Source organism: Taudactylus pleione, unplaced genomic scaffold (genome assembly GCF_031769625.1).
Source record: "Taudactylus pleione unplaced genomic scaffold, aTauple2 ptg002904l, whole genome shotgun sequence".
Classification (NCBI taxonomy): Eukaryota; Metazoa; Chordata; class Amphibia; order Anura; family Myobatrachidae; genus Taudactylus; species Taudactylus pleione.
The window spans coordinates 64,069-88,027 of record NW_028287272.1 but is presented as its reverse complement, the minus strand read 5'-3'; the positions used below and the strand labels follow the sequence as shown (position 1 = coordinate 88,027).

Here is a 23,959-nt window from a genome sequence, read left to right as displayed (position 1 = left end):
ATGCTCCTACTTCACTAATATACATTGCACCTATATTAATGTGAGTACAACTAACCATGTTCTGTCTACCACTATCATTCCAGGTCTCCTAATACAGTGGGCTCTATTTACTACAATCCGCATATTGAATGCGGATTGTAGTGTGATATTACCGAGTGAATTCGCATTGCGAATTCAGGCAATATCACAGGGATTTACTATAAATCCCTTGCAGGGACAGAGCTTGCGATAAAGCTCTGTCCCTGCGGATCCCATCCGCACTCTAGTCGCGGTATTTTCGGAAAAAATACCGCAACTAAGAGCCCGCGCATGCGCCGACCGACCACCGCTACTACCCCCCACCGACGCTAAGCCCCGCCCCCCGGCGCTAAGACCCATCCCCCGCGACCCCCCCTCCCCCCCCCGCGACCCCCCCTCCCTTCATTACACTTACCTGCATCCTCCTGGCCTCCAGTGGTCTTCTCCGGGCTTCCCGATCAAGTGATCTCCCATACTGCACTGGGGCCCGATCACCTGATGACCGGGCCCCAGTGCACTGTGGGAGACCAGCTGACCGGAGAGGAGCCATCACCGGAGGCCCGATCACCGGTCCCTGGATTCAGGTAAGTAAAAAAAAAAATGTTTAATTTTTTTTTTCTTTTTTTTACAGCAATCAGCTTGCGGTCTATTTAGACCACATAGCTGAATACTGGTACCGGCTCCCGCCTCTACTCTCCCTGTTAGAGCAGAGTGGGAGCCCGGTAACCGGGGGAGACCCTGGATAACGCCACCTCCAGGTGGCGTTATTATCACAGGGCTTCCCCCGGTATTTTTTTACAATTTATTTTTAGTAACTTTCACACAGATCACATTTCCCATTACAATTATGGGAAATGCGATCTGCTTTACTAAAAATAAGTGATACTGGGGGTTGGAGTAGAATTTTACTAATTCTACTACAATTGCCCTGTAATAAATTCAGGTGAAACTAAAATAATGTGAAAAGGGTGTGAAAACACCCTTTTTCACTTTATTTTAGTAAAAATAATGTTAATAAATAGAGCCCAGTATCTTTTAAAAGATCTTTTAAATAACATTTTGTGGTCATGCCTAGGAACACCTCATTACTTTACATAGCAAAGCAGTGAGTTTTTTTTAAAACTCATACCTGCCAATAAGAAAAGGAGAGGGGTGGTGACAGAAGCCAATAAGAACGGAGAGGGGAGGGGCAAAGAGCCGATCCCATGGTAGATAGGGGAGGGAATTAAAGAGGTGAGAAGTGAATGTAATTAATCTGACAGTAAAGGAGAGGTGACAGAAGATGATCACAGAGGAGGGGGGGCCGGAGGGGAGACAATCTGGGCAGCTTGAGGGAGCATGAAATCTAGAAACGGATCTCCAATCTGTAACTTATTTAGGATATAGAGCAAAGAAACCGAGATAAAACTAACAGGCGGCCGTCATACTGTGCAGCGCCCCAAGAATTCCCGGGAAACCTGAATGGCGCCCTCTGTCCATTTTGGCGCCCAGAGCTCATGCTCCACTGGAACCACCCTCGCTATTCCCCTGCCTAGTATCAGAGGGAGGCGGGTGAGAACAGTACGAGCAGCTGCAACACTGCTGGGGCAGGGTGGAGCAAAGCTGGGGAGGTGATAGCATATGCCGGGGCCAATATACTTGTTAATATAATAAATATATATCACTAAATTAAAAAGAAAGATAGGGGGCGCTCCATAGTGCATAAATGTTTTAATTGCATAAAAACATTAAAAGGACCCTCAGTTACAGGTGTAGTACCAAGTATAGGACAGTGTAGGCTGGTTACCACATGATTCCATGCAAAATTTCCATCTGCAATACTGCTCACCACCCACTCAGGAATGAACTCGAGTCCACCATCCATGCCGGGCCTGTCTGGGAGTGTCGTTGCATGGGGTTAAGTGCAAAGACGCTGAACCGCTCGCAGGGGCGTATCTACAATGGGTGCAGGGTGTGCGGGGTACACGGGCCCCTGGGTCCAGGGGGGCCCCGCACTGCACACCCATTTTCCTGGTGACCTGTGCAAACTCTATAGACTCTGGGCACACCCTAGTGCCCAGAGTCTATAACTTCGGCGCTGGCCGCGCACAACTCACCGGAGAGAGAGGAGAGGGCCCGTGTCGGAGACTGCACACGGGCCCCCTCCTCTCTAGAAACGCCCCTGACTGCTCGCATACTCATATTCAGATGGAGAACCTGCCCATTCCATGGGGCTGGTCATTAATAAAATAGTGGAGAAGATATGTTTCAGTGTTCAATGAAAATATAATTTGTTTTGATGTTCAGCGATATATATATATAATTAGTAGTCGAGAGAAGAAAATTCAACAAAAACATAAAATTAATTCCAGACATCAAGCAATATCCTAGTAATTAAAATTCCTAGAGATTGTTTAATTCTATAGTGTCATTCAGTCCCAAACGGGTGAGGATCTGTAGCCAAAAAATCCAATAGGCTTCTCTCTTACAGAAAAGGCTACAGCGATCTCCTCCCCTATTGGTCACTTTAATGTTCCCGGGGGCTGATTCACTACCTTACGCAACTGCGATTATGCACCCAATCGGCCAATTATTATCGGGACTGTGGGGAGGCGAACGGTGGTGTGCCAGTGCATTTGAACGCCGTTGCTGGGGCGTGCATAAATTATCCACTGCGATGGCCTACGCAGTCTGAGATCTCATAGTGTGCATTGTTAGCAATTTCTGATGTGCGTGAGGCTGCGATGGTACTCGATTGTACCGATGGTTTTGAAGGCTTGCTAAACATTACGGATGTGTGCTGAGTATAGTGGGCCTCCTTGGGAAGTGCTGCGAGGGCATGGTGATCGCAATGTATTAGCATACTATCGTAGTTGAACTGCGTGCGTAATTGCTATTGCATATGTAATTGCTTAAGGTAGTGAATCATGCCCTCAATTCCTTTGATGGAAGCATTTTTTAGAGAACCATTCTGATATAATGTAATTTGTCTGGATATTTATTTAAAATTCTTCTATGTAGCATAAAACGGGTGTGCAATGGTCTTATGGTGCGGCCCACAAACTGTAGTGAATCATTCTTGACCAATATATTCCAAAACAAAACATTTAATTTTATGCTGTAGGTAGCAACTTTTTTTTTTTAAGTACACAATCCACAAACTGAAATCGTTGAGCAGATCCTGGAGCAATTCCCAAGAATGTACAGTGGGTAGAAATGGGCCAATCTATATGGACTATGACAAAGTGCTGCCAGCCCCTCACCAGTTTCTGATCCTCCTCCTCTTCATCAGTAGCAGCCATGAGCAGAGTTCCCTGGGCTAATGTCCATCACTTCTTTTGCAGGGGATTCCTAGTGAATTCCAAGGTTCCCGTTAGACCCAATTCCCCAGGTAACCCAGCACAAATAATGGTGCATAAACTATTTACAACTGGACCGATTCGTACAGTATATGAGAATATGAATTTCTAGCAGAATGCATGGTCAGAGAATTGTAGGTACGGTAATATCAGTTTCTAGAACAATATTTGGTCAAGATGGATGGGATTATATTAATTTCTAGCACAATATTCAATCATGGTAGATGAAATAACATCAATATGCACTAAAGACATGTAGTCAGGATTTAAAGTTAAATAATAATTGTTAGCCCTATATAATATATAATATTTCATTTTGCAGCCTTCGTGGAGTCCGTGCGTGCATTGATGGAATGACTGCAGGTAAAATTTGCATATTATTTGTGGATGAATAGATGTTGGAAATTGTATCTGGTTGGTTTAATTTAATATTGTATGTTATGGCGGGCATAAATTATGCAATTATGAGCCCAATATGTAGATTATCGGTGGAATAGGCCGATAATTGCATAGAGTATTGTGACCAATAAATCTTCCAACATGCACTGCTGCGGCCAGGGCCGGCTCTTCCACTAGGCAAGCTTAGGCAGCTGCCTAGGGGCGCCGGCCACTGGAGGGCGCTTCTGAGTCCGCCCTAACTACGGAGGGTGCGACTGCTGTGGGGACCCGCCGGCCCAGCGATCGCACCCCAGCGCTGGGATCGAGTATGGGATCCCATAGCGCAGGAACAGCAGCAGCATTGTGTAAGATGTGTCCCGCTGGGGACACATCTCAACAAGCGGCAGTCAGTGCTGGGACTGAGCTGGGACTAGCATCGGGTCCCGCACTGCAGTTCAAAGTTGGCACTGGTCGCCAGCCAATCCTGGCTCGTAGACCAGCTGCCAATCAAGAATGGGAAGCTTCTTAAGACTGGCTCGGCTGCGAGCCAGACGCTGCTTTCCAGCCAATGAGAAGCTACCAAGTGTCAGCTTCTCATTGGCTCACGCCCGGCGCCGGATTTGAGTGAGTGATACCGAGTGAGTCATACCCCTGCAGTGGCGGACTCAGGAGGGTGGCACTGAGGCACCTCCCCTGTCATTCTTGGGCACTTTTTTTAAAAATTACTTTACAGGACTACAGCATAGTACTGAGTCTGTCGGCTTGGCAACAGCTGCCTTCCTGACTTTTATGTGACATTATGCCGCGCACCCTTGATGAGATTAGGAGCCGCCTGTCATGAGTAGAGGAGGAGCCACGGCGCAGCCACTGGAACTGCTGTCTGCGACAGGCACAGAGAGCAGCAAACACTCAGGAGAAGCCCCGGCAAGTGCTGCTTCTGTTGTAGAACACACAGCACCACGGCTCCGCCCCCTCACACAGCACCACGGCTCCGCACCCACACACAACACAGCACAGCAGGGCTGGGGTCCAAGGTCAGCCTGACAGAGATGACAGCCACTGCAGCAAGAAGAAACTACTGTATACATATACTGATACAGAGCTGTCACTTGTTGACAATCAGTGCAGAAATGATGTGCATTGACTGTCAGTGATTGACAGCTCATAGCCTACTTATTAATATAGTTTATTCTTGCATCTCCTGGCTCCTGTCCCTCGGACCCTCACTGATAAAGGTTTGTGCTGCTAATGCTAACGTGAACTTTTAAGTAAATTCAGATTTTTATTTTATTATAAACTACTGATTGATTGATTGTTTTTTTGGGGAGGCGAGGGGAAATGGAGACACAACAAAAAGGGGGAGGGTACTAGCGGGTATTGCACACAGGGCCACTTGTTTCTTAAAACAATATATTAATAAATTGTTAGTATTCTGTATTAATAAAACATATCTATATTAGTGCTGTTATTGAGGTCATGTGACAGATTGTAATCAATGATATATTTTAACAGGAGCAGAAAATGGCCTCTAAAGCTGGGTACACACCATACGACGGTGTGACCAAACGATGTGTCAAGCGATGTAACAATACATCACATGCGCCGTACACAGGGGCATCAAGAGGGGGGTGGAGCGGGTACAAGTTAACAGGTTTTTTTTGGTGAAAATAACTAGTCCCAGCAATTTGGGGTACATGAAAATGGGTGCTAGCATATTTTAAAGTTGCTAAAGTGAAGTTTTAAAAAACGTAAAATATCCACCTGCCGCAATCTTAAAAACACCTGGGACATACTTGGGGACCCCCTTGGAGTCTATTTCGCTAGTTTTTAAGTTTGTCCCCCAAATTTCGAATTTTTCGCCCCCAAAATTAAAGTAAATTTTTGGGGTGATCTAAAGTATTTTTTTAAACTTTTTTTGATGCAGTTTACCTTTGCGGATCTGTCCCAAGCTTGCAGGGGGGTTCTCGCTACTTTGCACCCCAAAACACCTATTAATAGGCGGAACTTTTTCGCCTATTCCAATACATTGACTTTCCGCAGCGGCGAAAAGTCTATGGAATTCTGGGCCTGATTCAGACCTGCTCGTGAGTGCACAGCACTCGCAAGCAGGTCAATGGTCCCCCCCTGCGCACGCTGGAGCCGGCTCCGGCGTGCGCATGCGTGAGACCCGGCCAGCGACGGGCGCTCCGTCGTTACGGGTCTCGCACCAAAGCGGGGCAGCTTGCCCTGTTTTGGAGGCGGGCAGGGGGGGTTGGCTGGGCAAACGGAGGCGTTCCTGCAGGAATGCCTGCCGTTTGTGGGCGGCCCTACTGACATCACTCGTGATGTCAGTAGGTGTACTTCCTGCTCTATTAGAGTAGGAAGTCCACTGGGGCTTGCGGCCACGAGACCCTACCACAAGGGTCTCGTCGCAAGCACGATGGTCTTGACCATCGCGACCATCACCTGGCCGCTCGCATAAGCTGTGGGTGGTCTTCCACAGCTATGCGAGCGGCCAGGAGGCTGTCTTTAAAAAAAAAAAAGGGACGCCCTGATTCAGAGCGAGCGCTCTCAAAGAGCGTCCGGCTCTGAATCAGGCCCTGAATACGGAGGAAACTTTTCACATGGCGAAATGACGTCACTCGCAATACTTTTCCGCAGAAACTGACTTTTCGCCGCTAATTGAATATGCCCATTAATCCACTGAGCTGCTCAAAGTAAAAGTAGAACTATATACCATATATATTGTTGTATATGATACAATTATCTATATATACGGACCCTATATTCACAGTGAGCACATGGGCCACACTCCCTCACACAGTTGGCACCCCCCCCACACCACACATGTCAATCATGGTGCCCCCCCCCTGTAATTTTTTCCTGGATCCGCCCCTGTACCCCTGTCATCCAAAGTTACCAGCGTCGCGGATCCTTGACAGGCAGTTGTTCACCTGATGAGCTGGTTCAGGGGTGGGACAACTGCTGCTCTGCTGTCGGTACTCTTGGATGCAGAAACAAGAAGACGCAGCTCAGCTGCTATGACTCTCCTGTTCAGGAGCATCAGCCATAATACAGCCTAGACAAGCTCCCAATTAAGGGAACCCTGGAGATCACTCCACAGCTCAGTGGGGAAGAAGGGGTGTGTAGTGTGCTGCTGGGGGGCTATTCAAATTTCCATACCCCCACCTCTAAATTCCCACTTCGAGCACTGATTTTAGTATAACTTAAATGTATTAAAGAGCTTTTGGAGCAGTTTTCATAAAAACTACTCCACGGCCCTTAAATTTGCACTGTTTTAGTAGGCATATCGCCTTACCCATACCTGGAAGGGAAAATGTGATCTGTTTCAGATTACTAAAAGAAATTGTGAAAAGATGCAGGGGATGGAGTCCTGCTATAATAACGCTATTTAGAGATGGCGTTATGCAGGCTTTTCCCCCATTTTCCCATCTCCAGCTCAGCCTTCCCTGCCTGCTGACAGGAAAAGCAGGGCCTGGAGCAGGCTTCTGTAATCAGCCATGTGTGTCTGATAGACCACAGGCTGATTACATAGAAAAATAATCAGAATAAAATAAATAAATAACACTCACCTGCACCAGGGGCTGGTGATCAGTGAGCTCCTTCGGGACTCCTGTCAGCTGATCGCTGGGCTCATGCTCTGTGACCCCAGTCAGCTGCTCCTTTGTGCTGTAATCTGAGATACCGGTACACAGCACAGAGTATTATATGTCTGTTACTTCAGTGAGGGTAATGGGGTACAAGAGAGGTACACTTTTAATGGGAGTCAATGGTGACATTAAAAACGTGTAAGAGAGGGTGCATATTTGTACAATGTGTGTGTTATATCTATGACAGTAATAGGATGTAACAGGTACTGTGTACATGTGTTGCATGTGTGTTATTTCTATGATAGTAATAGGATATAAGAGGTACGCATTTGTTGCATGTCTGTTGCACAGATAGTAATACATTATATTGGGGTTGGACGTTTTTTTGGTATCTCCTATTGCCCAGACTGCGATGGAGTGTAAAAAGGGTGAACATTTATTATGTATCTGTTATTTCAGTGTCACTATGCACAGGACCTATGGCGAGAGATGTGGACGATCTGGTACTTTCCATGAGGGCTCTATGGTGTGATGAGTTTTTTCGCCTGGACCCAAATTTGCTACCCCTTCATTTCAATGAGGAGGTAATGAGACACACACACATATATAATAGGTGAGGAGTGTATGGGGATAGGGGAAGGGCTCCCTAACTCTGATGTTCCCATGGGAGGAGTGAGATTTATACTGATTTCCACAGAAAACCATAATAATATCATGTTTACAGCAGAAAACGGGGTATATCTTTCGGGAGCTTAGTACAGAATTTATAATTCACTTAGTGACCAACACTACGACACACCCTCATCTCGCTGATCTTTGTTCTATAGATTTACTCCTCTACCAAACCTCTCCGAATTGGATATTATGAAGAGGACGGATATTTCCAGGCGAACCCCGGTATGAGACGAGTTCTTCTAGAAACCAAACATCTTCTAGAGGATGCTGGACACAAGGTGAGAGGAGCACGCAGATGGGGCCCTTTCTGGTACATGTCAAGGTTAAGACTGGCCCACAGAGCAAACCCCTGGTAGGCCCTACTGCCTGGGGGCCAATCTCTCCTCTAGGGATCAGGTTCCAAGCTGTGAACTTGAATTATACATTATACATATGTTATAATTCACAGGACTATGATGTATTTTCTATAATGCATAGCTGTTCTTAATCTGGTACATTATCATGCATGCACTAGCAGTATTTACTATATATATATATTTTTGGGCAGTTCGACATGGTGCCTCTGCGAAGCAACTTTGTAAACTGTCAAGTGGTCCTCTGCCCATACCTTTGTGAAGTTCTATTCCTTTGATACCTTCGCCTCTTCTGTTGGGACTTTTGTGAGAAGAGTTCTCAGTGCAGCTCAGGAGCATTCCCTCCCTTAGGAGATTACCTTTGGGATATCCCAGGGTAAAGCCTGTGTCCCCTATGGAGAAAGAAGAAAAGGAGATTTTTTGGACCTGTATGTGACTCGTTCTTCCTTCTCCTCCTTCTTGCTTTAGGCATGTTAACTTAACTGAGTTGCCTGTGGCTGGGAGAGGGTCATGGGGGTGAGGGAGCAGGGGCTCATGGGTAAAGAGTTTTAACTATTTGGTGCCTAGACAACTACTCACCAACCTATACCAAGCGTAAAGCCTGTGTCCTATGGAATTGAAGAAAAGGATTTAACAGGTAAGCACATAAATGTCCTTACTAGAATATTCCGTATTTTGGAATAATTGCATACCATAATGAAATATCTTGGGAATGAGACCCAAATCTAAACAGACCTCATTTATGTTTTATATACACCTTATACACACAGCCTGCAGGTAGTTTTATACAATATTTTCAATAATTTTGTGGCTCAAACAAAGTTTGTGAACATATGTAAAATTAATTTATGTTTTATATATACCTTATACACAAAGCCTGAAGGTAATTTTATACAATAATTGTAATAATGTTGTGCCTTAAACATACTTTGTGTACATTGAACCATCAAAAAGTATAGGTTTCAATATCTCAGTCATGTGAAACAAATTCAATATTTCGTAATATTCCGTATTTCAGAATATTTGGATATGGGAGACTCAACCTGTACTACATTATTGCACTTTCTATCCTCACCTATAGACTGTCTCCTGTATTGCATTTACATGCTTCTGAGTGTCCTTTGCTTTGCAAAGTCTCATTTGGTAAAGTTTTCTTAGGAATAATTTTCTGTTTAAACTGGATCATTCATGCAGCTTCTGTAGTGCATCCCACATGCCCTTTGCAGTATTCTCGTGCCAGGTATGGTGACTGGGATGCATGGTGCCTGGTCCTATAACCTTGCTTCTTTGATCAGTCATCAAACAAACATAGAAGGTTTATGAAGCAAAACTGTAGTATGAACAGTGCCGGTTTCTCACCATACAGACACAGCATAACTAGTAACTAACATGGAGTCGATTTGCACTAGACTGAAAGACCATCTAGTAACATGTTGGTAACAGCACCACCTGTAGTACCTCCAGTGTAACTACTTAAGCAATGTTAAGACTAGAATTGTTGTAGTATTCCAACAACAATTTCCTCTTCACTTCTACATTTACTGCTTACATTACTTATATTTCACCAATTTTAGATTATATAAAATTATTAAAATAAAATTTTTCTTTTCAGCTCATCTTGTTCAGGCCTCCACGAGTGGGTTATGCATATGAGCTGCTCTGGAAGGCGTTTCTTGGAGACAAAGGGAAAACCGTAGCAGATAAGTTGTAAGTGGCATGTGCTGAGTACAAGTAGTGAAAGCTGGATATTAGGGTGAGGGGTAAATACATTTAAACATAGCACCCTGGAAGAATAATCATTTATTTATATAACACCACCAATTTACTCAGCACTGTTCAGAGAATATTTGGGTTTCATATCAGTCCCTGCCCTGTTGTAGCTTACAGTCTAAAGGGGGATGTACCAAGCCTTGGAGATACAGTGGTGTTTGAAAGTTTGTGAACCCTTCAGAATTTTCTATATTTATGCTGAAATTTGGCCTAAAACTACCTCAGATTTTCACACTAGTCCTAAAAGTAGAGAAAGAGAAGCAAATCAAACAAATGAGAAAAAAAACAGACGTGCTCATTTGTTTATTGAGGAACATTATCCAATATCACATATCTGTGAGTGCCAACAGTATGTGAACCTTTGCTTTCAGTATCTGGTGTGACCCCCCTTGTGCAGCAATAACTGCTTCTAAATGTTTCCAATACTTGTTGATTAGTCCTGAACATCGGTTTGGAGGAATTTTACCCCATTTCCCCGTACAAAACAGCTTCAACTCTGTTATGTTGGTGGGTTTCCTCCCATGAACTGTTCGCTTCAGGTCTTTCCACAACGTTTCGATTGGATTAAGGTCAGGATTTTGACTTGACCATTCCAAAACTTAAAATGTATTCTTCTTTAACCATTTTTTGGTGAATGACTTGTGTTCTTTGGGTCGTTGTCTTGCTGCATGACCCACGTTCTATTGAGACGCAGCTCATGGACAGATGTCCTGACATTTTCCTTAGAATATTCTGGTATAATTCAGAATACATTGTCTCATCAATGATGACAAGTCGTCCTGGGCCAGATGCAGCAAAACAGGCCCGAACCATGATAACACCACCACCACCGTGTTTCACAGATGGTATGAGGTTTTTATGCTGGAATGCAGTGTTCTCCTTTCTCCAAACATAATGCTTCTCATTTAAACCAAAAAGCTCTATTTTGGACTCATCTGTCCACAAAACATTGGCCCTCATTCAGAGCCGCTCGCTAGCGGCCGTACGCTCGTTCCGAGCGATGTTCGCACATCTGAGCATGCGTACGGTTTTTAGTACGCATGCGCGAACCAGTCAGTGCGGCTGAAAATCGTTTGTACGCTATATAGCGAGTGCCTGCTATTTTGAGTGACAGAATGAGGCATATGTGGGTGGTAACAGGGGAAGGTGCTTGTAAACGGGGAGTGGAGATCAGAACGCAGACGTGCTTAAAGGTCAAAACGGGCGTTTTAACGGTGTGCATAATTAATACAGCAGCGTCATTGACCACGTCACTTGGTTTTTTTTAACTCAGAACTGCTCGCAAAATAGTGGTTGAAAAAACCAACCACAAGAATAGCGAGCAGTTCATACGCTGTACGATGTACTCAATTAGTCTAATAAATAGCAGACATGACGTATGGTGCGAGCGGCCAGGGGGCGTTTTTAACAAATAAACGAGCGTATGTTTTGCTCGTTCGTTCAGACTTAGAGGTGTGAACAGACTGCAATTTGCGAACGGATCATTTGAATAGCCACCCCTTGTTTTAGAACGAACGACCGCAAATAGCGAGTGGCTCTGAATGAGGGCCATTGTTCCTATAGTTTTCAGGCTTGTCCAGGTGATCTTTAGCAAATTGCAGATGGGCAGCAATGTTCATTTTTTTTGCTTTTTCAGCCATGCATACCATTGTTGTTCAGTGTCCTCCTGATGGTGGACTCATGAACATTGACATTAGCCCATCGTGAGAAAGGCCTTCAGTTGTTTAGAGGTTACAATGGGTTCCTTTGTGACCTTGCAAACTATTTGAGGCTTTGCTCTTGGTGTGATCTTTTTTGGCCGACCACTCCTGGGGAGGGTAATAATGATCTGGAATTTTCTCCATTTGTACACAATCTGTCTGACTGTTGATTGATGGAGTCCAAAATCTTTAGAGATAGTTTTGTAACATTTTCCAGCCTGATGAACATCAACAACTCTTCTTCTGAGGTCCTTAGAAATCTCCTATGTTCATGGCCTGATACACTTCCACAAACATGTGTTGTGATCATCAGATTTTGATAGATCCCTGTTCTTTTAAAAAGATAAGTTGTCCACTCACACCTGATTGCCATCCAATAGATTGAAAATACCTGACTCTAATTTCACCTTCAAAATACAGTATCTGCTAACAGGGCCGCCATCAAGGGGGACGGCCGGGCCTGGAGTCCCGGGCCCGGATACTCTGGGGGCCCGACCGCTCCTCCTACCGCCTGTCCACTATTTCCACCCTGCTAAACTTACGTTCACTGACAGGCTCGGCTGGTGGTCCGCGGCCGCCCGTGCCCACTACTACAATATACCCTCTCACTATCTTTCCAAACGCCCGTCGCTGCTGCTATGTATGTGGCTGGCTGTTGGAGGCAGGCAGAGTGGATGCTCCCAGCCTGCTCTGTGCTGCTAACCAATAACACAATCGAGCAGACGGGAGCATCCATAAACACTGCAACAGCAGCGGGCGGTTGGAGAGGTAGGGAGAGGATATAGTACTGGGCGCAGGTGGCGCCTGTCAGTAAATGTAAATTTAACAGGGAAAAAGTAGTGGGTGGGAAGGCCCCGGGGCCCTCGTTGTGAGGAGGGAGGGAGATTACTCGGGGAAGGGTGAGGCTCTGTATAATGGGGGCTGGGGGGGCTCTGCCTATTTGGCCCGTCCCAGGCCCCATGATATCTGAAGGCGGCCCTGTCTGCTAAGCTTAAAGGTTCACATACTTTTGCAACTGTGATATTGGATCATTGTCCTCAAAAAAATTTAAAAATTAGCATGTTTAATTTATTTGCCTCATTTGCTTTAGTCTTTATCTAGTTTTAGGACTTGTGTGAAAATCTGAGGTAGCTTTAGGCCAAATTTCAGTAGAAATATAGAAAATATTGAAGGGTTCACAAACTTCCAAGCACCACTGTAGATAAAGTGGTGTAATTGCCCAATGCAACCAATCAGCATCTAACATTTCAAATGCTGCACTAGATAAATGACAGGAGCTGACCGGTTGCGTTGCGTAACTTTATCCCACTCTGCGGCTTGAAACATCTCCCCCTAAATTCCCTAACATACACACATGGAGACTAGTGTTAATTTAGAAGGAATCCAATTAACCTTTCAGTATGTTTGTGGCCTGTGGGAGATAACCATGCAAACATGAAGAGAACATGCACACTATACACAGTTAAGCCATGTCCAGGTATTTAAGTATTGTAGTCAGCAATTATCTGAAAAAGTGAAATGCGAACATTAATTAGACTGTGTATGAAGTACATTTATGTGATGTCTGCACAATTGGCTGGTAACAATCACTGTCAGGGTATGGTACATGAAAATGCTGCTCTGTGTTATATAGGGGTTTATTTACTAAGCTTTGTTAGGAGATAAAGGGCCGTATTCAATTTGAGGCGTTAAGTCCGGATCCGCAGTAATTTACTGATGATGACGTCATTATCGCCTGTTTTGGTTTTACCCCGTATTCAACTTCAAAGACTTTCCGCCTAGGCGGTAAAGTATCGCCTATGAATGACAGGCGGTAAAAAGTGCAGAATTGGGGTTTTGGGGTGCAACGTTTCGAGAAACGCCGTGCAGCCTTCAGTCAGTCCCCCAAAGGTAATCTGTGTAAAAAAAACAAAACTTAAGGACACCCCAAAAATTTACTTTGAAAAAGGGGGCGAAAAAAAAAAAGTTGGGGCACAAACTTAAAAACTAGAGAACTTGACTCTGGGGGGTCCCCAAGTATGCCCCATGTGTTTTTTGATTGCAGGTGTTTGCGCCAGGTGGATTTTTCACGATTTGTTTAAGTCACTTTAGCAAGTTTAAAATATGCTGAACCCCATTTTCAAGTACCCCAAATTTGATGGGCATAGTTGTTTTGCCCTAAAAAAACTTCTAAATGCTCTTCTGCATCACCTTATTCAAAGCCGCATTTATGCACCTGCTGCGGCTATTAGAAACCCCGACTTCCTTCAGGAGTTAAAAATGGGGGTACCCATAGTGATCCCCCATATCTGCACATCTTTAGGGGGTTCCCTAGAATATTTCCTGAAAATTCCCCTTTTGTTTAACCTGTAAAAAAACGGGGTAAAAATTTACAAAAAAAATTACATAAGGTTCCCCCCCAAAAGCCAAACCAGCCCCAGGCTTGCCAGGCAGTGCTGGTTTCTAAAAATATGGGGAACAAATTGTGTATGGTTCCACCGTATTTTAGAAACCAACCCAAGGCTGCAGGGACCAGTTCTGGTTTTAAATATAGTTGGAAAAAAAACGTGGGGATCCCCCTATAGTTAAGACCTGCACCAGACCCAACCGACTGGGGTGTAATGCCACAGCCAGGAGACCCAATCACCGGGGCTCCAGGTCCAAAGCATTAGCATCCCAAATCGGTCAGCGCAAGCCGGTGATCTCTGGGTCCCCCCTTCCCGAGCACCACAGGCTTACGCTGAAGCCTGGGGCTCTTCCCCATACCTCTGGTTTGGTGGGTATGGATGTAATGGGGGGGGCAAATAATGTAAAACTATTGTGTTTTACAGTGGAACTACAAGTGACAGCATGCCTGCCATTTTGCACTTGAGGAACAACAAGTGCCAGCAGACATGCGGCACCTGTAACTTCACTGTAAAATAAATAGTTAAAAAAAGACAAAACACACACACCGTGACAGTATAACTTTATTACACACACCTACCCATTCACACATACTTACCTATACCAGATGTGTCTGTCCCCTTGTCCAGTAGATTGTCCTCAATGAATGGGTCTGCAAAAATTCATACTCACCTATATTCTGGCGCCGGTCTCCGCAGTAATCCAGGAACTTAGCAAAACAAAAAAACGAGTTTACACGACCCACACAACAGCTATCAGTATGTGTGTTGCCACACATACTGATAGCTCCCGAATGCCAGCTGACGGAACATGCATGGAGCTGGCACTTCCCGAGAGCCAATCAGCGGCTGCACTGACTGTAGAGCGGCCGCTGATTGGCTCCGGCTACTGACAGTTCCTACGTGGTGTGAATCGCCCAAACATGTGTAGACATGGGGGATCACTATGGGTACCCCCATTTTTAACTCCTGAAGGAAGTCGGGGTTTCAAATAGCCGTGGCAGGTGCATTTTTGCAGAATTTATAAAAATGCGTTTTGGGACTTAAAAATATGCTAGTACCCATTTTCATGTACCCCAAATTTGATGGGACCATTTTTAAAAACGAAAAAAATTAGCTAAGTGCTCTTCTGCATCACTTCTTCAAAGTCAAGAAAAAAAACACCTGCAGCGGCTATTTAAAACCCGATTTTTCTTTTGCAGTCAAAAACGGGGGTACCCATAGTGATCCCCCATGTCTGGACATCTTTTGGGGGGGTCCTAGGATTATTTCCCGAAAATTCCAGTTTTTTTAACGCCGATCCAAGTATCGCCAGGTCCCGTTTTCGCCTACTTTCAAATTGAATACGGGGATACGCGGGCACGCGCGCGATACTTTAACGCCTACAAAACAGGCGAAGGCAGCGTTAAGTCCGGGCCGTAGCTCGGCTCAAATTGATTACGGGCCAAAGTGAACGGTGGTAAGGTACCGTTCACTTTATCTCCTAACAAAGCTTAGTAAATAGACCCCCTTTTCATATTGAAGTGAAAAAGAACAGAAAAAATAAAAAGGGTTTTGTCATATTTATAATTATAATATGACAAAAGTATGGAAAAACCAAGAGAAAACATAAAAATATGAGAGGAAAGTCATAAACACAGCCATGACCAATGATCACATCTTCCTACAATCACTGTGAGGAGCACTGCTCTACAAGGGAATAAGGGGAAGTCATACACCTTGACAGGATCAATTATCACATCTTCTTACAGTCACTGTGAGGAGCACTGCTCTACAAGGGAATGAGGGGAAGTTGTACACCCAGACAGGACTAATGATCACATCTTCCTACAGTCACTGTGAGGAGCACTGCTATACAAGGGAATGAGAGGAAGTTGTACACCCAGATATGACTAATGATCACATCCACCTACAGTCACTGTGAGGAGCACTGCTACACAAGGGAATAAGGGGAAGTTATACACCTTGACAGGATTAATTATCACATCTTCCTACAGTCACTGTGAGGAGCACTGCTCTACAAGGGAATAAGGGGAAGTCATACACCTTGACAGGATCTCTCCTTAGGGGTGCCTAACCCTAACCTCCCCCCAAGTGCCTAACCCTAATCCTCCCGTAAGTGCCTAACCCTAACCAGCCCTTCCCCACTGCCTAAACTTAAGTCACCCGGGGGGGTGCCTAACCCTCCCTCCCCCTAGCCTGACCCTAACCCTCACGGGGGGGTGCCTAACCCTAAGTCCCGCCCGGGTGCACTAAACCTAACCCTTCCCCCCCACGGCTGTCCGCTCGCGGCGCCCAGCATCCCTTCGATCGGGATGCCGGACGCCGGTCTCCCGGCATCGGGGAAATGAGCAGCGTATACATCTAGACGCCGGGAATTTCACCCTCGCCGGGATATGACAGTCGGGAGCCAGCTGTCAGTTTAATGTCAGCTGGCTTCCCGATTGCATCCCTAATTATCACATAATTTGTCCTCAGTCACAGGAACTTTTTCTGGATTTACCTAATGTTCTGGATACCAGATTCCATGCTGGACACCTCTAACAATATACAGTATATATAGAAATTAAGTATTTTTTATTTATTTGGTGTTTTTTTTACCTCAGACAGAGCCAATAATATGAGAATATTGCCAGCTGTGGAATGGAATCTCCAATGGATCAGAGCACAGGGATGAGGATAATTCTCTAGTTATATATAGATAACATTGCAGTAAGCAGACTGGAGGGCACTTAGGAAAGCGGGAGAGAATCCCTTTATGTTACGATGAGTTGATGTGCATAAGGATCTTTGCTCAGCATCTCCCCCCTAGCAGAGCTCTTAAAGAATATCTTATGACAATCGGTGTAACTATCAACGGGGGGCCTCAACTGTCTGCAGGCACCATGTGGCCACCTGTGATGCTTTCTGGCCTTGCTCCCCTATGCGGCCTATAGTCAGCAGGGAACTAAATGTTCAGCTGTGGGACTGCTGAAGCTCTAGAGTGCTGTGCACATGAGGCAGCACTCTAACGGATCCATAATAAAATCCTGGCCAGCGTTTGTGGGGCAGTCTCTGATGCCATGACCTCTGTGATCAGGAAATGCAGGGGGGCTAATAAAGATGGCGGGGGCTGATAACCTGGCATAGTATGTATAGGCAGGGGAAACTAAAAACCTTTGTCCGTAAGTTGCCCACTCTCCTGGAATGTTCGGAAAACTCATGCATTTCAGGGGTAGTGAATAAATGGGGCCACTTTAAATAACCACCTTGTATTTTATTTCTATTAGTAAGAACAACTTCATAGACCCCAACCTGGGGGAATGCGCACAACTCTGTAAGATGCCCGACGTGGTGAAGAGGATCCTGGGCTTCATTTTCCGGCCGATAGTATGTAGATACGAAAAACAAAAAAAAAAAACAATTCTTACTGTAAGTAAATTTGTGAACTTAATTAAATTTAACACGGACAATTTCAATATAAACAAAAATGAAAAAAACACAACATAATTATAAACACTAATTGGTCTATTCAATATGTTAATTATCATTGTCCGAACGGACTTCGACAGTTAACGTTTCTTCTCGACGAGAGCGCCGGAGGAATTCATCAAATCAGCTGTCTTCCCGAACACTTTCATTGCTCCTCTCGGAGCAGGTCACGCATGCACACAAGAGCTCCGACATCCGAAAGGATCCCTTTTCACGACCCAGGACTCCTTCCCATACGGAAGATGGCGAATGCTCCAGCAATCAAGCTCTGAAAATATTGTATTTATGGTGCTTGATGAATTCTGTCCCCATACTAGTGTATGGGGACAGCGGGCCATTCCGCGCAGGAGATATCTGTGATACTAGTGTATGGGGATAGCGGGCCATTCCGCCAAAGGAATTTAAGCAGGAGATATCTGTGATACTAGTGTATGGGACAGCGGGCCACTCCGCGAGAGGAAGATAAGCAGGAGATATCTGTGATACTAGTGTATGGGGACAGCGGGTCATTCCGCCAAAGGAATTTAAGCAGGAGATATCTGTGATACTAGTGTATGGGGACAGCGGGCCATTCCGCCAAAGGAAGGTAAGCAGGAGATATCTGTGATACTAGTGTATGGGGACAGCGGGCCATTCCGCCAAAGGAAGGTAAGCAGGAGATATCTGTGATACTAGTGTATGGGGACAGCGGGCCATTCCGGCAGAGGACGGCAAGCAGGAGATATATGTGATACTAGTATATGGGGACAGCGGGCCATTCCGCCAAAGGAAGGTAAGCAGGAGATATCTGTTATACTAGTGTATGGGGACAGCGGGCCATTCCGCCAGAGGAAGGTAAGTAGGAGATATCTGTGTTACTAGTGTATGGGGACAGCGGGCCATTCTGCCAGAGGAAGGTAAGCAGGATATATCTGTGATACTAGTATATGGGGACAGTGGGCCATTCCGGCAGAGGACGGCAAGCAGGAGATATATGTGATACTAGTATATGGGGACAGCGGGCCATTCCGCCAAAGGAAGGTAAGTAGGAGATATCTGTGATACTAGTGTATGGGGACAGCGGGCCATTCCGCCAGAGGAAGGTAAGTAGGAGATATCTGTGTTACTAGTGTATGGGGACAGCGGGCCATTCCGCCAGAGGAAGGTAAGTAGGAGATATCTGTGATATCTCCTACTTTACCTCCTTAATGAATGGCCCAATAACTTAATTTTTACAACTTTTGTAAAAATTAAGTGATGATGAATAGGTTCCTTAGAACTCTATTCATCAATCAAATTTCTCCTTAAATAATGCGGAAACGAGCAATTCATTCCAGAGCTTGGCCCTGGTAGCTAACGTCCCGAAAACTGAAAGCAAAGTGGTCACATTAGTGATCACTTTACTTTTACAATCAGCAAGGACAGATTCCTGCGAGTGCATTTAAATACATGCATGCGGTACATCATTCCTTATTGGCAATAATCATTTTCTAATTATTGGGTCTAAAACCTGATAATAAATAAACAGGCCCCATATTGTAGCTATACTTTTATCCCACTAATTAATAAATGATTTTTCTATATGAGAATATATAACATATCTAGCAAAAGCCCATAACCTGAATACTACTGTAAAGAAACAGACTGCTCCTGTCCCCCAACCCCTGTCCCTGTGTTTGGTAAGTGCGCCCAGGTGCCCTAACACTGATTAGTAACTTTCTCACTCTACAGCATAATTCCGAAAATCTGTCATTGCTCCGGCAGACACAATGGTTTACACAATGGTTACATAAGTGAATATGTTATGTTTTATTGCTTCACTTAATACTCGCTAAAATCCTAAGTGACACTTTGATAATGCCCCTGACATGGGTTTCCTAGCCCCAATAGTAATCCTTAGACCTTGAGTCCATGAGAAGAAATTAGCGGTGTGTAAGCAGCAGGTACATTAAGTTGTGACCAATGGGCATTTTAACTTTTTAACCCAAAGTAATGTCCCGTATACACAATACCCACAGTAGTAGTGCCCCTAATACACATAATGCCGACAGTAGTAGTGCCCCTTATGCAGTTCCTGCAGTAGTGGTGCCCCTTATGCAGTGCCCCCAGTAGTGGCAGTGGCCCTTATGCAGTGTCCATAGTGGTAGTGCCCCTTATACAGTGCCCCCTATGCAGTGCCCCCTATGCAGTGCCCCATGTAGTAGTGCCCCCAGTAGTAATGCCCCCAGTAGTAATGCCTCCCAGTAGTAATGTTCTCTGTAGTAGTACCCCCAATAGTAATTCCCAAATAATAATGCCCCTAGCTGTAATGCCCCCTGTAGTAGTGCCCCCAATATTAATGCCTGCAATAGTAATGCACCCAATAGTAATGCCATCAATAATAATGCCCCCTGTAGTAGTTCCCACAATAGTAATGCTCCCTGTAGTAGTGATACCAATAGTAATGCCCCCAGTAGTAATGCTGCTTACACACAAAAAACCCCCAACACAATACTTACCATAAGAACCGCACCTGAATCCCCGGCCATTCAACAGGCTGCTCCTCGGAACTATGGGAGAGACCTCATGACATCTCACCCATAGTGCACACTTCAGGAGCTGGAAGCCGGAGCTCTGGAGTGAGCTCCAGCCTCCACCTGCCAGTGTTGTTGTGGGGAAAGATCTGGGCGCCCGCTGGTAACAGAATATCAGTGGGCGCCCAGCAAATGGAGCCTACCTGCGGCGCTGGGCTGAGGTGGGCCGGAGGAGGCGTAACTGGTTCCGTCTCCAGATATTTGGCCGCTGTTGGTTAGCTACATAGCCACTGATTATAAAACTTCAGCATTCAGAGCAGATCCTGAACCATCTGTATAGTACATAGAACTCAGTGTTGCAATGCGGCATCTAATATTAACTTGAAGATAAAATATTTTAAAATTTATAGTGATGCTGATATTTTTTCCCTGTACGTAAATCTTATTTTAAATATTTCCAGTATCCGAGGATTTCCAGGTTTCTAAATTCCAGTGTTGGTGCAAGGTAAGACCCTGTGTGCTCTTCCAGATTATCTCTCATATACAATGTACACTATGTAGACAAAAGTGATTGGACACCTCTGCATTGCAGCTGGTTTAGCATGGGTCCGTGCATGGTCACATTAACTCTGAGAAGTATAAAGATGTTCATTGTGGCAGTTCTACAGAAGCAATGAATGTTTTTATCAGGATGACAATGCCACCTGCCATGTTTCCAGGGTGACGCTGGACTAGTATACAGAAAATGTGGTAACCTGGATGTACTGGCCACCTCTGACTCCAGATCTTAACCCCAGTGAGAACCTCTGGGACGAATTAGAACGATGGGTGCGTTCTAGGCTGACTCGACCTTCTTCAGTGTCACAGTTGGTCAGTGTACATAAGGCGGAATGGCAAAACATACCCCCTGCTGTTATCCAGTAACTTGTGGACAGACAGTTTGCCAAGAAGGGTGTCTGCAGTAATCACTGCACGTGGTGGACCTACAAAGTACTGACGTCAATAAAATATTGTTTATCTATGTCCTGTCAGTGTCCAATCACTTTTCTCTACATAGATATATTACCCTGGTGGATTATTCCACATAAATTCCCACCCGCTCACACTCTGTGTCCTTGGTGCAAATTTAAATAGGGGCGGGACCAAATTACTTGATTATTGCAGAATAGCGTCATTAAGCCTCGCCCCCTACACGGGAATCCACGTTTGCTCTAGAAATTCTCCCCCATTCTGCCTACTTCACTAGGAAGTGGGCAGGAATGCAGGAGAAGTGCCTACTCTACGGGGTGTGCGGGGAGTTACCCGAAAAATCGTGAGCCTCCCACGACTTCCGGGAGAGTAGGCATGTATGATACAGAGGGAGTGATAAATCTATGGATACAGCTATGGAAGAAATAGCAGAGCAGCGGTGGAAGGAGGCCCCCAGCATGATTAAGATTGGGGGCGTGACGTATGACAAGGCCCCCAAATTTACGTGCGACCCTTGCAAATGTTGGGTGGTATGAGGAATTGTCTACTGACCATTGTGGTTGGGGCTTACACAGTAAAAGAATTGGAGAATACATGGTGTAAACATGCGGATATTTTTAAGACCAGTCTAAAATGCATGTAGTCAGGAAGCCGGCGGGCGAAATGCCGACCGCCGGCTTCCCGACTGTCATATCCCGCCAAGGGACTAATGATAGGCGTCAAAATCCTGCCGCCTATCATTATCCCTACGTTGGGATCCTGACGCCTGGCACACCGAACGAAGGTAAGCCGGGCGCAGGGTGCGGACAGCCGCAGGGAGGGGGTTATGTTAGGGACTCCTGGGGGGGATTTAGGATTAGACACCCCCCTGGGAGGGTTAGGGTCAGGCTAGGGGAAGGTTGGTTTAGGGTTAGGCAACCCCAGGGGTAGGTTAGGGCTAGTCACCCCCCCGGGAGGGTTAGGTTTAGGGAGCGGGGAGGGGGGGTAGGTTTAGGCACTTACAGGGGGAGAATTAAAAAGCAATGGGAAAAAAGATCTAAGGCGATACAGATAAAATTATACTTAAATCGTGGAGGTCGTTGATATGGAGGTTTTTCCTTTTCTAGAGATGATCCACTCTGTGGAATACAATATGAAATTTAAACACAAACATAAAAGACCATATGTGAAGTAATATCAAAACGTAAAACCACAACAAAATGAAATAGTCCTTTTGTGTTTCTGAAGAAAAAAGAGTGATGGTGATATCACGTCCTTACCTCCGGCGGTGGAGATCTGCCAGAGGACGCTGCAGTGGGGTGACTGCTTCATCCGCTCCCCCTCTAGACCAAAGGTGCAGTTAAAAGCTGGCATCGGGGACCATGAAGAGGCCAGCGGCACCTGGCGGTTGGTGTAGCAGCGGGGAGGTAGGCTCTCCCCCGGCATCCTCTCCCCCAGCCCAGAGCACGATCCCTCACTTTGAGATTTCCCGCTTCTGAGCTGTTCCTCCTCCTCACCCTCTTCCCTATAGGCAGGGCCGGATTAAGGTCTGTGGGGGCCCCTGGGCAACAAACATGTGGGGGCCCCCATTACGTGCCCTTTATGCAGTGCACCCAGTAGTAGTGCCCCCAGGAGTGTTGCCCCTTATGCAGTGCCCCCTATGCAATGCCCCCTGTAGTTATACCCACAGTAGTAGTGTTCCCAATAGTAATGCCCCCTGTAGTTATACCCCCAGTAGTAATACCCCTGTATTTGTGCCCCCAGTAGTCATGCCTCCTGTGTGTGACCAATAGTAATGCCCTCAGTAGTAATACCCCTGTAGTTGTGCCCCCTGTGGTAGTAGCACCAGTAGTAATGCCCCCTGTGGTAGTGGCACCAGTAGTAATGTCCCCTGTAGTAATGTCCCCCCCGAGTAATGTCCCCTGTAGTAATGTCCCCCTCGAGTATTGCCCCCAGTAGTAATGCCCCCAGAGTATTGCCCCCAGTAGCAATCCCCCCCGAGTAATGCCCACAGTAGTAATGTCCCCCCCCGAGTAATGTCCCCTGTAGTAATGCCCCCAGTAGTCCCCCCCCCCAGTAATGTCCCCCACAGCAGTGGAAAAGCCGCTTGCGCTAAAAAGAGAAAAAAATAAAATCATACTTACCTTAAGCCCCGCTCCCGCTGCCTTCTGATCCGCTCGGCTGGCACTGCTCCTCTGCACTATGAGAGAGACGCATGACGTCTCTCCCATAGTTCACTGCCTGAGCCGGAACTCACGTGTGAGCTCTAGTCACCGGCTCTGGCTGCCGCTGCGGGGAGGGAGCCGGGCGCCTGCTGGTTACAATCTCAGCGGGCGTTTGGTGTCTCCGTGCGGCACCGGGGTTAGGTGTCCGGAGGAGGCGGAACTGGTTCCGTCTCCTCTGGTTCACTTTAACCCCGATGGCTGGGTGTGGGGGCCCTTCAGGTGTGGGGGCCCAGGGACAATCGTCCCTGTCGCCCCCCCTTTAATCCGGCCCTGCCTATAGGAGACACTCAGCAGCCATTAATTCTGAAGCTACAGGTCTCAGGAGATTTGGGTCCAGTCTTCCTTTATAACTCTGCCAGCCCTTTGAGGCTTGAGTAGTTGATTTAGTGCCCATTATAAGTAGATTTATTTATGTGCATTATACTGTCTTAAAACGTTCCGTCAGTTATATCTATCCCTGCTGCTCTTATTTAAACCCTCAACTACCAGGCGTGTAGGGGTTCATTATTACTTCACATTTACTTGTATTTGTGAAATGTGTCACTCTGCATTACTAGTCATACACTGATTGTGTGCTGCTAGCTGGTTATTACTATGTCTTCTAAGGGTAAACAGGA

General features: G+C 45.8%; 1 protein-coding gene across 1 annotated transcript in view; it reads left to right on the top strand.

Annotated features, from left to right (window-relative positions):
- LOC148431094 (vitamin D3 hydroxylase-associated protein-like) overlaps positions 1 to 23,959 on the top strand; it is a 40,958-nt gene that overhangs the window by 7,908 nt on the left and 9,091 nt on the right. The window contains exons 5-11 of the mRNA XM_088466357.1: positions 3,679 to 3,719; positions 7,784 to 7,908; positions 8,152 to 8,277; positions 9,965 to 10,059; positions 17,476 to 17,575; positions 20,631 to 20,674; positions 22,366 to 22,524. Coding sequence (XP_088322483.1) covers positions 3,679 to 3,719; positions 7,784 to 7,908; positions 8,152 to 8,277; positions 9,965 to 10,059; positions 17,476 to 17,575; positions 20,631 to 20,674; positions 22,366 to 22,524 — 690 coding nt within the window. The remainder of the gene's footprint in view (positions 1 to 3,678; positions 3,720 to 7,783; positions 7,909 to 8,151; positions 8,278 to 9,964; positions 10,060 to 17,475; positions 17,576 to 20,630; positions 20,675 to 22,365; positions 22,525 to 23,959) is intronic.